Consider the following 15,127-nt stretch of genomic DNA (forward strand, 5'->3'; position numbering starts at 1 on the left):
GCGGCGCCGCGTCGCGTGCGCAGGCGCGCGGGGGGCGGTTGGCAGGGCGGCGGCGCAGGCGCGGTGCTGCTGTGGGTGAGGGCGGCGGGTCCCGGCGGTGCCACGATGTGGTTCGGCGGCTCCGTCCCCGCCGCCATCGCCGCCGCCAAGGAGCGCAGCTCCGTCTTCGTCGTGTTCGTGGCAGGTACGGTAGTCCCGGGGCCGCCCGCTGCTCCCGCTGGCAGGGCCCAGCGGCGCCTTCCCAGCCGTGTCCCTTCGGCCGCCCCTCCCGCCGAGCGGGATTTGTGCTGTGTCAGCCCCAGCCCGCGGTGTCGGTGTCCGGCCCCCGCCGTGTGGTGCAGCGGAATCGCCCGTCCCATGTGTCGCCTTCCCCTTGGTTCTGCCTTTCCGCCCTGGGTTCTGGCCGGTGTAGCTCTCGGGGCTGTTTGTTGTGTTTTGTTTCCTTTCCTCGACAGTGCGTTTCATAACAATGTAATTGGAACCTGTAGGAACTCACATCGTCTTGTGTACGCTTTCAATCTGAAAAAAAGATGGGATGKAGGACAGTGTTAAGCTGCGCCAGGGAAGGTTTAGGTTGGACATCGGGAGGAATTTCCTCCCAGAACGGGTGATTAGACATTGGAATGGGCTGCGCAGGGAGSTGAAGAGGTTCCTGGGGTAAGGAGASCCTGGACGTGGCACTCAGTGCCATGGTGTGGTTGACAAGGCGGTGTTTGGTCATAGGTTKGACTCGATGGTCTCACGGGTCTTTTCCAGCAAGATTGAAACTATAATATTCTGTAATTAAACAAGCTTTTAAACTTAATTTTGGGCTTTATATATCTGTGTGTGTGTTGTTTCTTTAGGTTTTACTATTGCCTTAAGTGTGCATGGCTTGAAGTTTTTCAGATGTCTCATGAAGCAACAGTGTTAACCATGTGGCTTAATGCTGTTCCCTTAAGAACTGTTGAACCATGGCACTGGYGTGGCTTCAAGAAGTTCACTCCCAAAGGGAATGTGAACAGAAAAGTGCAGTTGAGTTCCTTTGTTGACACAACTCTCCATGTACTTGGAGTAAAGCATTTTCTGCAGGATAGTAAGCATACTGACAGAAATCAAGGTCTTGTCAGACCACAGATTGGGCTGTGTTGGTGTTGGAGTAAGGGATGGGGTGGAGCAGTTCATGGAGAACTACAGCCTGTGGGAGTCACTTTGCAGAATTTGGTAGGGACCCCACGCTGGAGTGAGGAGTCCAACCCCTGAGGAGGAAGGAGCAGCAGAGACAAGGTGTGAGGAACTGACTGCAGGAAGGGTGGGGAGAAAATGTGTTTTTATTTCTCATGATCCTGCTCTGACTTTTGATTAGTAATAAGTTAAATAAATTTTTCTCCAAGTCAAATGTGTGTTGCCTATGGTGGTAACAGGTCAGTGATCTCTTCCTGCTCGTATCTATTCCTGTGAGCCTTCCATTGCATTCTTTCCCCTGCCCAGCTGAGGAGGGCAGTGACAGACTTTGGTGGGCCTCTGGGTAGTTTCAACTTGATACATATATCAGGGGCTCAGAAATGAATKTTGTAACTTATGTCCAATATTTTTTATGAAATAAAAATTGTGCACAAAATGGGGCCTATTAGATGTTGATGTTGACTAGATGGATGAAGAAATATGTAGAYATGCAGGGGAGATAAATTTATGGTCGCAGGGATGTAACCTAATTTTGTCATAGTGGTGTGCTGTGAGGGTTTGTTTTGTTTGTTCTTATRAGCCCAGGAAAAGGGAGAGCGTTCCTTCAGCCAGCCACATCTCTGAAATGAAAGAGTTGGAGAGTTCTGCCAACATGTGGTCCACCCTGGGCACCGTGGGATCAGGGCAGCTGACCTGTGGCTGAGCTGATAGTGAAACATTTCTATTACATGTGCTAGGAAAGGGAGTTGGGAAGCCAAGAACTTTCTCACTATGTGTGGAAGCAGCTGCATTTGAAGGATGTGGAGTGCTGAAAGAATAGTCTGGTTTTGCAATAGCAGAGACTGGGTGTGTTTTTTGGGCAGAAATGTGTTTCAAACTGCACAGTGATGGTACCTTTGAGCCTTTTTCACGACACGCTTCCCACTGGAGACAGGATTTGAAAGCAGCTGGAGAACAGGCTTTCAGCAGAGCTCCTCTTTGGATCTGTACACTCCATGTAGTAATGTCTGTGGCACAAAAAAATGAATAAATGGAAAAAAATAGTGAGAAAAATTGAAAATACAAGGTATTTTGGGGCAGCCACTGTGGAGGATAGCTATTAGATAGAGATGACAAAAATGAGAAAATTCTGATATGTCCATCTGTGTTTGGTTTCTGCCACCATCTGCCTGTCYCTYTCTCACTYTCCTCTGCACTTCACTAACATTTTCTATAGAAAATGTTGGAGCTAGATTATTCTTTCTGCTTTCAGAATATTTTGAAGTCAAGCAGGAATAATGTGGTTATTTATCTTAAAAATGAGGTGGTATTTGTGATTGTAAATGCACRTTATTCAAGCAGGTTTCTCCTTAGGCATTTTTCTTGCAGCTATTTTTGAGCTCAGTGTTTAAAATCTTCATTCTGGTGACAGGATGGTGTGAGTGTATTAAGGATCGCGTTGAACTCATGGGAAGTTGCAATAAAAGAGATTGCTCCATCCTCCCCAGTGTGCAGAAGGTGATGTCTGCCTTAGGAAACTGGTTTTAAATATTAGGGTGAGATGTTAGAGGCCTCTGTATGCACCAGGCAAAGGGGTTGTGTTTGGGGAACAGACYAGWTACTTTGTGGCATCAATTAATTGCYGGCATCAAKTAATTGCCAGCAGCAATTTCCCTCTGTTGCTGCACAGGGARACTATTCCTGGTGGTGAAACAGGTCTGGCAATGCAGATGCCTCAGGGAATGGTGTGAAGTTGTGTCAGGGGAGGTGTAGGCTGGATATCAGGAAAAGGTTCTTTCCCCAGAGGGTGTTGAGCAATGGAACAGATTCCTTAGGGAAGAGTTTGGGGAGCGTTTGGAAAACACTCTCAGGCACATGGTGGGATTTTTGAGATRTCCTGAGTTGGACTTGATGATCCTTGTGGGATCCTTCCAACCCAGGATATGTTATGATTCTATGAACATCTCTGGTATCTTGTTAGTAGCTGTTCTGTAGATGATTTTGTAGCCTACAGTTAAAAAAAGCCTTTCATTCTTTGAGTCACTTAATCTAAAGTTGATCACTCATTTGATATGAAACCTCCTCTGTTCTGATTGATTATACTTTCAAAAAGTTGGCTATGTTCTAATCATGAAAATACCAGGTCACTCATGAAAAGTACTTTTCAGAGTGAAACATTGAAGGGGTATGTGTGTGAAAATAAATAGCTTCAAGCTAAAATGTTTGGTTTTTTTTAATGATGTTTGTAGAAACCCTCCTCCCTTTGTTCATAGCTTTGTTTTGTGAAAACATTATTAAGAAAAATTGTGATTTGCACTCATAAGCTATTTTTTAGTTATTTGTAGCCAAGATATATCAAAGCACTTTTCAAGTTGAATAAGTGTAATGGTGCGAAGGAGGAGGAGGAGGTGAACAGTTTAATGTCCTGGCTTCCTGGCATTTCCAGAATGGCAATCCTACTCTTACTGCATAGTTATGAAATGTTGGACATGGAAAARTCAGTTGGGCTTATCTTTCTCCTTCTGAAAGAAAAACACTCCCTGATGACTGCGTGCTGAGGAATAAGGGAATTAAAGTCTTCTGACAATCTGTGATGGTTTTGAGCAAGTTYCTCATACAGGAAATAAATTGTTGCAGAAAAAGAGTCTTGTCCAGTATCTGAATCACTTGAGGAATGATGGAGATTTTCCTTTTGCAAATTTAAGAGATTATGAAGTGTGACTGTGAATTCTGTACAGATCATTCCACTAAGTGAAATYAAGTGATGTTTTTGTTTGAGAAACAAGGAATCTAAGCATTTCAGGAACTAGAATTCTGAGGCTGATTTGCCAGCTAAGTGTTTAGCAGAATGATGAATTATGTGAAGTTCTGTTGAGCTTGACCTCTTGACATTTCTGCTGTTTTTCCTGTGACCTGACAGTGTTTGATTTCAGGATATAATTACTACTACAAAATTGTAATAAATGAACCCTGACGCCTAAATGAGAAAAGGTTATCAAAACMAAGAGGTATATGAGAATAAACAGCTGTTCAGTGGGTAGTCACAATATTAATCAATGCATCATGGCACAGAGCTTTATAAAATGTGAGCTATCAGCATTTTCATTCAGTCATCTCTCRGAGTGTACTGTGAACAGTCTCTGACCTGTTTGTGTCTTTCAGCATTCTTTTTTCTCCAGCAGTTGTTTGTGTGGAAAAGTTAGTGTTAGGCAAGTATTTAGATATTTTTAGTAGCCTAATCGGATGAGCACATGTCCTTTTGAAAAAGTGTGTGGTGAAGCAGCTGCCTGCCTGTGAGCATTTGGAAACAGGAGAGGAGGCTGAACTGCTCTGGGCACAACAGCTGCATCCACTGACCACACTTGGAAACACTGTGCTTAAAGCAAGAGGAAAGGTCCTACATAAAGTATTCAATATTTGCCTAAATATTTGCTTGCTAATGCAGAATAGTAATAAATATAGGTGGATATTTTCTTACTTGCTTCAGTAATTCCAGGGAGAAATCGAGATATATGATTGAAAACCACTTTTTCAAAATTGTTGGATTTTTGATACATGCCCCTGTGAGARGCCTTGTGACCAGACAGCAGCACTTCACTGGGTGATTCACATGTAACTCCTGATCTTTAACAAGTCAAAAATAYTGCATGGAATGGCAACTGGGATGAAAAAAACAAGTGGTTTGTTGTTGTCACTGAATAATGGACTACTATACTTCTATACTTGGGATTCAGATTCTTCATCAAGACTGCAGTCCATTCCAAGCTGCTAGGATGTAATRCAGATTAAAGAAAAAGAAATGGTTGCAAGCCAGTGTACTTGTTGAAAGATTGTTAATATTCATCAGAATCTATTTATTAACACACACCCTCACTAAACTGTTGCTTTGGAAGATAAATGTATAATTGATATGTTTCATATGATTAAAATAACACCTGTGAATCTGTGGCCCCAGAACACTTTCTCAGTTTTTCTTACCCACGTAGTTCCTCTGCTCCTGTTTTTCTTGTTTCTGTGCACTCGTCACTCTTTTTCCTCCACTCCTRCTGTTACTGTTCATGTCAGGAACTGGAATACAAAACTAAGTTACAAATAATCYTGCAAATAAATGTTTCTTAGTTTGGGGATTTTTTTTAGCACTGTCAAATTGTGAAACCTTATCTGCTGAATTATGAATTTACAGGGAGCAGAGAAGACAGTTGTAACTACTAGCAGCTGATGTACCAATATGTAATTAAATTTATAATGAGGGGCAAGCAGAGGAGTGAATTGCCTCCAGATTATTTAAAACAATTATAAACTGATTGAAAATAATCCCCAGAGTGGTCACAAAGGTGATTCTAAGTGATTAAAGCAAAGCTCAAGTCAGGGCAGGAACAGTAGTTTGTGGTGGGTTAACTCACATGTGTGCTGTTCTTGCAGGTGAAGATGAACAATCTACTGAGATGGCTGCAAGGTGGGAAGATGAGAAGGTGACTGAAGCTGCATCAGAKGGTTTTGTTGCTATTAAAATCGACACCAAAAGGTTTGAGCCTATTCTAATTCTGTCTTATACAATCTTTCATTGATGATGATGAGAGTAAAGAGGCTTTTGAAGTCCTCACCCTGCTTAGGAGATAGTCTAAATACAGAGTTCCAGAGCAGAAGTGAATTTAGTACTCCTGAAGTCACTAGAACCTGAGAAAATGTCAAAATTTATTGTTGTGTTCTGCAGATACTCACTGTGTATTTCAAACTGTATTCCAGTACTAGTTATAGAATGCTTGAAGTTGCCCTTTCTCAACAGGAAGAAACACAAAAGTGCTATTAAAAATGCTGGAATAAAAATGCAAGTGCTAGAGGCAGTTCTTGATTTGCCAAGTTACATAATGAATTTAAAACCTTTCATGAATTCAGAAAGATAAAAATCTGTAAAGCCCCAGAGAAAATGTGTTTGCCTCCATTGTAACACACAGAATGCAGGAGCATTTCAGTTCCTGGGTAAATTACTCTGCTATTTTTGTTATGTTTGTGTTCCAGTCCGTGTGCACAAAGTGCATTGACATTTCCCAAAATGATATTATTTTGAAATGCTCTATAGACATTTTATTGGATTTACTATATTATTTGTGTTCARTAGACTAGATTTCTTTTTCCTGAATTGCCTTTTAGCACTGCTTTCCTAATTCTTAYGTAGTCAACTGTGATAACCAAGGATTGTCACCATGTCAACACTTTTGCAGAATGTTAATGATAAGATGCAATGCAAATTTGTTTTTAGTGTTCTCTCAAGTATTTAAATAGTTTTGTAGGACAGTTATTTTTATGATCAAAAGACTTAATCTGAAGTTGTTGCAAAGTGATTGCTCCTCCTAAATGAATCTTTTCTTTTGAACAGTGAGGCATGCCTGCAGTTTTCTCAAATTTGTATCCTTTGAGATCTGTTTAGATGCTACATTGTGATTACAGATAATTGCTCTTTAGAAGTTAATACCATTCTTAAGACAAATACTTACAAGCATATTATTGAAAATACTCATTTTGGCACAAAACTGTGCAATAAACTGTAGTCAATGGATCCATCTGTGTATTCATCTTGATGTCAGTAGAGAAAGTGAACAAATTGRGTTTTTTTATGTTAATCCTATGTAATTCTCTAAATAGAAAATTATCTAAAGCTTTATATAATCAAAATAACCCACTGATACTACTAATCAGCATCAGAAAACAAACAAGCAATGCTTTAAATTATGAGCTGGGACTCAGAGGCACAGAGGAGGAGGAACAAGCAGTGGCCAGGGTTCTGTCACRTACAAGGTGTGAAGTCAGGTAAACCCTGCCTGCTTTAAGTAGGTCACTGTTATGGTTCATGAATTCTGTGATGCTGGGATTTCAGTCCCTTARCTTGGATTTCCTTCGTGCTGTGGAGGTTTCATTACTGTCTTCTTAAGATGTTGTCTGACACTAAAACAAAATCATTCTCAAGTCAAAGCATAATCAGTTGCMGGAAGAGTTGGAAAAAAATACTTTAATACTTACCAGTTGTATATGATATTTGCCAGGATAAATTTCTTTTTTTTTTCTTTTTTGTTTTCTTTTTTCCCCCTGGCATCTAAGGAGATAAGATTAGAAGACTAGAAGGCTARAAGTTCCTGTAGGAAGGATGTCTGCTTTGCCCTGTAAAGTTACTCTAGCAACTTCTGTCATTCATTGCCCTTAACTGTTGCTGTGCAGATCCYGTAGTGTGCGTTCCATCCAGTTTTTTTATAGGAGACAATGGAATCCCTTTGGAAGTTATTGCTGGCAGTGTTTCTGTGGAAGAGCTTGTTACCAGAATCCATAAAGTCAAACAGGTAATGTTTGCTGCCAGGCTGGATCTTCCAGRTGGAGTTGCTGTGCTCAGGACAGTGATGGCCCTGGCCTTTAGTTTGTGCCTTTGGAAAGCATGAGTTGCTGGTTCTGTCCTTCCAGCAATAAAATCTGCAGCCTTGAATTCAGTACACAGGTTGGAAGCACTATGAACAAGTGCCACATTAAATTTAGGTTGGGTTATTATGTGTATAACCCTGCAGTAGTGAAGAAAGGTTCAGTTGAGAACTCTAAACTGGAATGACAGAATGTGACAACTCACCTTTAAGCGGATTACTCTTCAGTTCATACGTGGTTTTGTAATATTGTTCTGTAGCATGGGTTTATAAGATTATGCTGTGGAATATAAGATAAGTGTAGATAACTTTATCACTTTGATTTCAAGTACAAGACCAAGATTAGAAAAAATATGAACTGCATGATTGCACTGTAGTCAACTATGTGATAATGCTAGTTTTATATTTTCAATGGGGCTGATTCTTCAATAATAATTCARTTTTGACCTTTGCACCTTTGAAAAATACTTGAACATTCATAGCCTCCATTCTTTCTTTTCCCAATTTCTTAGATGCACACAGGGAAAGGGCGGCCTTTGGAAAATGGCAGTCAGTCACCTGCTCCTTGTTCCTCCTCTCAGTCTGATGGTGCTCCAGAAARTGCACAGTCCACAGCAGCAGGGCTTTGTGCCTCCCCTGAGTCTGTTACACCTGAGACAGCAACATCTTCCACTGGCAATGGTTAGTGTTTCCACACAAATCCCACCTCATTTGCTTTGGAAATGGTTCTTTCCAAGTTGTTACATGATGGTACATGAAAGGCAATATATTGAGCAGACTCATGGAGGAAAAACTTGGGTATTCCAAAATGCTTTGTGCAAGTCTAGAGGGAAGAATAACTTGCCATTCTGCTTACTTTTGATAAGTGAGGAATCTGTGGTTCATAACATWATAAAAATTGTGTATGTTATTCCTGAAGAAGTATTCAATTAAAAAGKTTTTTTKGGKTWRWWAMCYTGAAACCAAATTGTTGTGGGGKTAGAGTCTAAATAGCAGAACCTCARATCTCCTTGGGATACCCCAGTTGCTGCAAATTGTGGCTAACAATGAGCATAATAATTTTTATGATAAGAAATACACCCTTTTTTTCTTATGCATTGCTTTCTTGGATATCTTTTGGAAGATGGAGCAAATTCAGGTCCAGCAAGCCCGGAAGCAACTAATTCTGCAGACGAGCAAGTGAATGATGCTCAGCCAGTGAATGATCTTACACTCAAAGTAGAAAGGCAAGTCTTCTTTTGCAGACTTCTTAAATGTTGTATTTGTTTCCCAGGAGACAGTTTTGTTGGAGTGTGRGTTGGTTTTGGTTTTTTTAATCAAACTAATTACAGGATTTTGGTGCTTAATTTGTTGTCATCTGGCAAATGTTTATGTGCTCTTATTTTTTATTGGATGTCTGATACCAAAACAGGTTTTAATTAATCTCATTTTTCATGTACTTTGAAAGAAAGAGGTAATCTGGAAAACTGTTCACCCTTAATATAACTTTAATACAGATGATGTGTTTGCTGCAAGTTCATGAAAGAATTTAAACATTGAACTGAAAGCACTGGAAACTGGTGTAACAAAATGCCAACCTAGGTTTTGTATAGAGATGTCATCTTATTTCATCTTGTTGATTTGATGACTGTTTGTAGTTTAGGGATATTGGAAAATGCTTTGATCAGTGAACTGTAATGAGCTTGGGTTAGTATTTTGAAGTAATATGATCAGAAACACCCGGTTCAAAACATGATTAATTAGTTACATTCATTGTTTTTAAATACAGGATATTGTTTATAAACTTGTTTTTATTAAGACTGATACTATTTAAAATACCCTGTCTAATCCATAACACATATTTAGCAAACAGGAATATTTTTACTGCTAAAATTATTTTAAAGCTTTTTCATTATTTATTTCAGTTTTATTCCAAAGTTGTTGGATAAGAGGGATAATTTTTACTTACCACTGATAAGACAATGCAGTCAATATTTTGATGTAATTATCAGTGTTTCTTTTTTAAAAATGCATTTAATCTCACATACAAATCTCACATGATTTATCTACAGCCTTTTTTGCAAGGGGGAAAAAGAGGTCAAGCTCTGTGGTAGTTACCACTTCAAGAAAACAGCTGCCATGCAAACATCTTTGATGATCTGACTTTTTACCTTTGGTCATGCCTGCCCTTTCCCCAGACATCAAATATGTTGAGTTTTTATTGTCAGTCTGTATTTACTATATTGCCAATCTTATTTATATTATCTGTATTTAATWTAAATTTGTATTTACAAATTTATGATGTTCTTTTAAGTAAATCCTTATGCTGAGGCATTTTTTTGGATAGCTGAGACAGTTGCATGTGCATCTATGTCAGGGCTATATATTACTTGTGTTCCATTTTAGGATATGATATGCAGGAGAAACCAGATGGCTTAAATAGCTAAAAAGAGATTGAGATTTAGTGTTTCTGTTTCCAAAGATCATAAATAGTATTTGCTTATTGTATGCTTTCACTGGTTCAATAGTAAAAATATGTAGGATTCTTCRTTTACTGGGTAGGAAAAGGACAAAACAACTCTAAAATTTGGGAAGGAGGTGTGAAATCACCACTTCCCTYTGCATGGATGGTGCACCCGCATGTGAATGAATCACTGCTGGTACACAAGGTATTAGCACTGTGCTACAGCTCATTTTGATGTGTTCWCTTCTTCTTGGCTTGCAAATGCTTTATTAACATTTGAAAATACAGCAATGATGAGAATTTTCACTTTATTTTTAAATTTAGGTTAACAAAAAAGCTTGAAGAAAGACGAGAAGAGAAAAGGAAAGAAGAAGAGCAGGTAACACAAAAATGTAAAACTCCTTGCAGATGTTTTTTAATACCCTTATTTGAATTAATGATTAATTCTTCTTAAACAAATSTACTTCAGTCTTTTCTTTTGTCCAAGGCAATTTTGTGGTCCAATTCTTATATCTCTYTATTCAGAAAGAAATTAAGAAAGAAATTGAAAGAAGGAAAACYGGTAAAGAAATGTTGGAATACAAAAGACGACAGGAAGAAGAATTGACCAAACGTATGTTGGAGGAAAGGAACAGAGAAAAGGCAGAGGAGAAGGCTGCTAGAGAGCGCATAAGGCAACAGATTGCAATGGTAARTTCTGCATTTTGGAAGAGAGCTTGCTGCTTCTCTCTCACACAAGGGCCACCAGTGTAGTAAAATGATAAATTTTCTCATTTGATGAAGCTTTGAAAGATTGTTTTTCCATTTGGAATCCTATGGCCTTGTGTAGTAACAATTTTTCTGTTTGGGATTTATGTAGTATTTCGTGTGTATGAAATGAAACTTCTGCTTTCATATTCACAATTCTTTTCTCTCTGAACAAATATTCTAACTTTTCTGTCATATTGCTTGAGCCTAGTCGAGGATTATCATATAAACATAAAAATATTTGCAATTTAAGCATGGTACTGAAAGAGAAGCACAGGGAATATTGTAGAACATACACAGGAAAACCATTTTTGAAATKGTGAGGATGATTATTTTCTAAGTTTGTATATATCTGTGTGCATACATGGATGTAAACGGTTGGTAACAACTGAAATTCTTCCCCATTATTAGATTTTGGTGTAGAACACTTAAAATTGCAGTCATGTAACTTGTCATAAGATTTTTGCCTTTATCTTCCCTAGACTGTTAATCTTGCATGGGAAGGTCATCTATTAACAACTGGYTGTGGGAAGTGACTCAGTGAGAAGTGTCATCTTGGCTAATGACTCGAGATTGTGCARTTTGGCAGTGAATAATTCTTTGCAGCTCTGTTCTCTTTTCTCCATATGGTCTGTTTGTGCAGTTGGTCCATGGGTATAGATGAGAGCTGTCTGTTTTAAKGACTGTTAAGCAACAATTTATGTTAAAGATTAAGGCTTCCCTTTGATCCTTCCACAGGATCGTGCTGAGAGGGCAGCTCGCTTTGCAAAATCGAAGGAAGAAGCAGAAGCTGCAAAAGCTGCAGCTCTTCAGGCTAAACAGGCTGAAATAGAGGCCAGAAAAGAGGCAGCTCAAAGGGAGCGAAGGTGAGTTGCTGTAGAGAAACAAGTGTGTATTTTGGGGGAGACAGGTAAAGAAACTTTAGAGAGTTAATGTATATCCTMATCTCTTGACAACATGTTGCCATGTTGAGCTCTTTAAATAATGACATTAAAAGTAGCTATTTACATGAACACTGTTGTTTGATAGCTTGCATCTTTTGACATTCCTGATCATGAAACACTAACCACCTTTTCTTGTGTGTTATTTTAGTTAGGTAAGAGCTTTTTCTGTCTGAATTTTGATTTAAATTCCAGTGTAATAGAGTTTTGTGGGGGACTAGATAAGATGAGAATGTGAAAGATAATTCCTGGGCAGCACTCCCCAGTGCTCATCCAGCTGCAGAGCTGTGTGTGTTGATGGCTTGGATTCAGCAAGGCTGGGCTGGGGCCACCAGCTGCCCAAGTCAGAACTGTCTCCTGCTTTGCCCAGCACTGCTGGTTTAAGAATTATCCAAACCTGTTTAGATCTTTGAAGTTATGGAAGTGATGCATTGTGAGAGATTAGCAGGTGAATTCAATCCTGCAGCCCATCTGCACTGCCCTGAGTAGGATGGCAGCCCCTCTCTCCCACATTCCAGTAGGACCGAGCTGAAATTCCAGGAGCCTTTGTGTGTAACTGTTCATGTCCTGACTGACCCCAATCCCTGTCCTGCAGTGCAATAGCCAGGATTCAGTTCCGCCTCCCCGATGGATCTTCCTTCACTAACCAGTTCTCATCTGAAGCCCGGCTAGAAGAAGCCAGGCAGTTTGCTGCACAGGTAAACARGCATTTTGTTTCCCAGTTACATGCTGATTATGATTACCTGAGCATCAACTAATTATTGATGGTGGTGGATTTGTCATCAACTCCTTTCCTTGTTGTGTATTTGAAGGGAGTTTGCGTAGCTGCCTTCTCCAGCGCCACCAACTGCCTTTGTGTTGCTACAGTGTAGCGTTAGTAAGAGATACAGAAAAATGAAAGATTTTTCATATCCTACTCTGAAGATGATTGATAGTTTAATATAGAGCTCTTGTTAAGGTATATTTAACAAAAGCAAATATCTTGTGGCATCATACTCAACTGATAAATCTGCAGTAGTTTGAAAATTAACAGTTATAAATAAAATACAACGTTTTCCCTATGTGCTTCACAGACGGTTGGTAACACTTATGGCAATTTTTCACTGGCGACAATGTTTCCCAGGAGGGAGTTTACCAAAGAAGATTATGGAAAGAAGTTACTGGAACTCGAGTTAGCACCCAGTGCTTCAGTAGTGTTGCTGCCGGTAGGTGTTGAGTTTTRGTGTGTTTGATTTTTGCAAACAGCRATACAGTAGSTGGATATTTGCTCTTAGTCAGCCATGGTAGTATTTGATTTGAATTTGGGGATTTTGTTAGCTAAATAGATTGCAAAATTACTTTAGTTTTTGTCAGGACTGATTTGGCAAAGTTTTTCTGAAGCAGGTAAATGATGTTTAAGGTATAACCAAAGTAGTTTCTTTCTKTCTGCTGAGCTGCTTTACAATGATGTGTGAAATACTCTGTCTACAAGASCATGACTTTAATATCTGATGAGTTTGCTTTGTGTGTTCATGCCCAGGCTGGAAGACCTGCTACTTCTGTTGTTCAGGCTTCAGGCAGTGATCTGTGGAAGTTCCTGGGCACAATCCTTTACCCCCTCTTAGCGGTTTGGAGATTCATCAGCAACTTTCTGTTTACGAGTCCACCCCCSTCACAGCCCTCTGTGAGATCAGCTCATCAGCAAGACCATTCAGCTCCCTCAACTTCGGGCAGCATCGAGCAAAGCAGGTAAGGCAAACTCTTTAAGGCAGCTATTTCTCAAGCTACTTGCTGGAATTGCTTAACTCTGTAATGGGGAACTGAACTTCCAGTTACAGAGTAGAAAAAGCATTGTCTTGCAGTCATTTATGAATAGGGAATTTAGCTGTAACTACAGAGGTGGGCTTCACTTCATCTGATACTGTTTGGAAGGTTAAAATGTTGAAAATGAGCTTCCAAGCTGTTACACTGTGGCTGTACAAGAAACACAAACAGGTGAAGTCTGGTTTTGACATGTTTTGTACTGCCTAGAGAATGAGATGTCCCATGTACCAGGAGRGCTGCTCAGCTGTTTTGGGTGAAGCAGTCACATATTGCTTCAATGACAGGGAAAATGAGAGTCTGCCACTCTGTCTGACTGCTAAGTGACAAATTTTCATCTGGGTATTGCTTCCCAAGGAAACAAAGGGCTGAAGAAAACTATTGTTGAGGATAAGAGAAGGATGCATGATTTGCGTTTGTTTACATTTGCTGCTTCTCTTGTGTAATTAGAATTTTCTCAGTAACTGTCAAACCTCACTGTTCTTTGTGCCCTAGGCAAGCAGTCAGGAAACGAGTGGTGGAAAAGCGGGGGGAAGACTTTAAAAAAGAAGGTAAAATATATAGACTGAGGACGCAAGACGATGGAGAAGATGAAAACAATACTTGGAATGGAAATTCTACACAACAAATGTAGTTTTGAGTAACTGCAGTTACTATCTGGCTGCTTTTTTCTTTCTTCTCTTATTTGATCTAAGTCAACTAAAGCTTCTGGACAAGTGGGCTTATTTTACACTGACTGAATTACTTAATTCTTATTCCGGCGGTGGATTATGGAATAAAGTCACCTATGTCAGAAAAATCAAGTGGGTGTAGGTGAAACCTAGTAAAAAGACTGAAACTCTTCATCAGCTTTCGTAAATATTGCCCTCTGCCATAGAAAGGCACTTTTTAATCTATAAATATTCTGCTACATGAATTTAAGGGCCAGATATATAATATAAAAGTCACGGTAGACAATGACTGATTAAAATGAGGATTTCAGAAGCACTATAAGTAGCAAATCAGGTAACTAATTTATGTTTAACTTTTTTCTTGCTTCTGCAACTGCAAGCAAAACCTTGTAGTTTTTAATTCCCTAAGCACTCAATAAACTATTTTCCAGAAAACTTAACTGTCTTGTGAAGTTCCTCTAAAGTTCTGGTGTCACAAGGAAGTAAGCAGGGTCATGCACTGAAATTTAAAATACAGCAGACAAACATTTTGTTCCAGTTTAAATGACCTTACTGTACATGAAATAAAGGAAAAGGAGGGGGAAATCCAATCTGTACAGTAGCTGCAATAAAACAGTTTTCACCAGCAGAGACATGTAAATTGTCTTAAAAGACAAAGCAGGAGAACTCCCAGGGGCTCCTTTCAGAACTGTTGATGGTGATGAAGCAAGGACTGATGCCAGCTGAAGCTGAGAATCCTTATATGCAGACAGGAACAAGCAATTTTCCTTTGGTCTTTAAGAAGTCAAATCAATAAAGCCCATGAACAAAAGAGACAGTTAACACAGAAAAATAATTTTCCTCCCCTTTTTTAAGTTGGAAAGCAAACAGCAAAATACTGGGGAGCTATCTCTGAGGCAMGATACAAAGCTGCAATAGTGCAAGCACTGGATTTTTTTTTTTTTCTAGTGGTACAGACTTTTTTTTTTTTAAGAAAAA

The 15,127-nt window shown here is 39.4% G+C and overlaps 1 protein-coding gene across 1 annotated transcript; it reads left to right on the forward strand.

The window, feature by feature from the left end:
- Positions 1-34: 34 nt before the first annotated feature.
- Positions 35-14,584, forward strand: UBXN4 (UBX domain protein 4). Its single transcript, XM_057366565.1, has 13 exons — positions 35-184; positions 5,566-5,668; positions 6,521-6,549; positions 7,357-7,475; positions 8,060-8,228; positions 8,671-8,773; positions 10,315-10,369; positions 10,516-10,680; positions 11,476-11,603; positions 12,274-12,376; positions 12,752-12,883; positions 13,198-13,406; positions 13,974-14,584. Exons 1-13 carry the CDS (start codon positions 106-108, stop codon positions 14,110-14,112), a joined length of 1,533 nt encoding a protein of 510 aa, XP_057222548.1. The 5' UTR covers positions 35-105; the 3' UTR covers positions 14,113-14,584.
- The last annotated feature ends 543 nt before the right edge of the window (positions 14,585-15,127 follow it).

The sequence above is a fragment of the Malurus melanocephalus genome, unplaced genomic scaffold, assembly GCF_030028575.1.
Source record: "Malurus melanocephalus ecotype Western Australia unplaced genomic scaffold, MMel_1.1 scaffold_67, whole genome shotgun sequence".
NCBI classification, from domain to species: Eukaryota; Metazoa; Chordata; class Aves; order Passeriformes; family Maluridae; genus Malurus; species Malurus melanocephalus.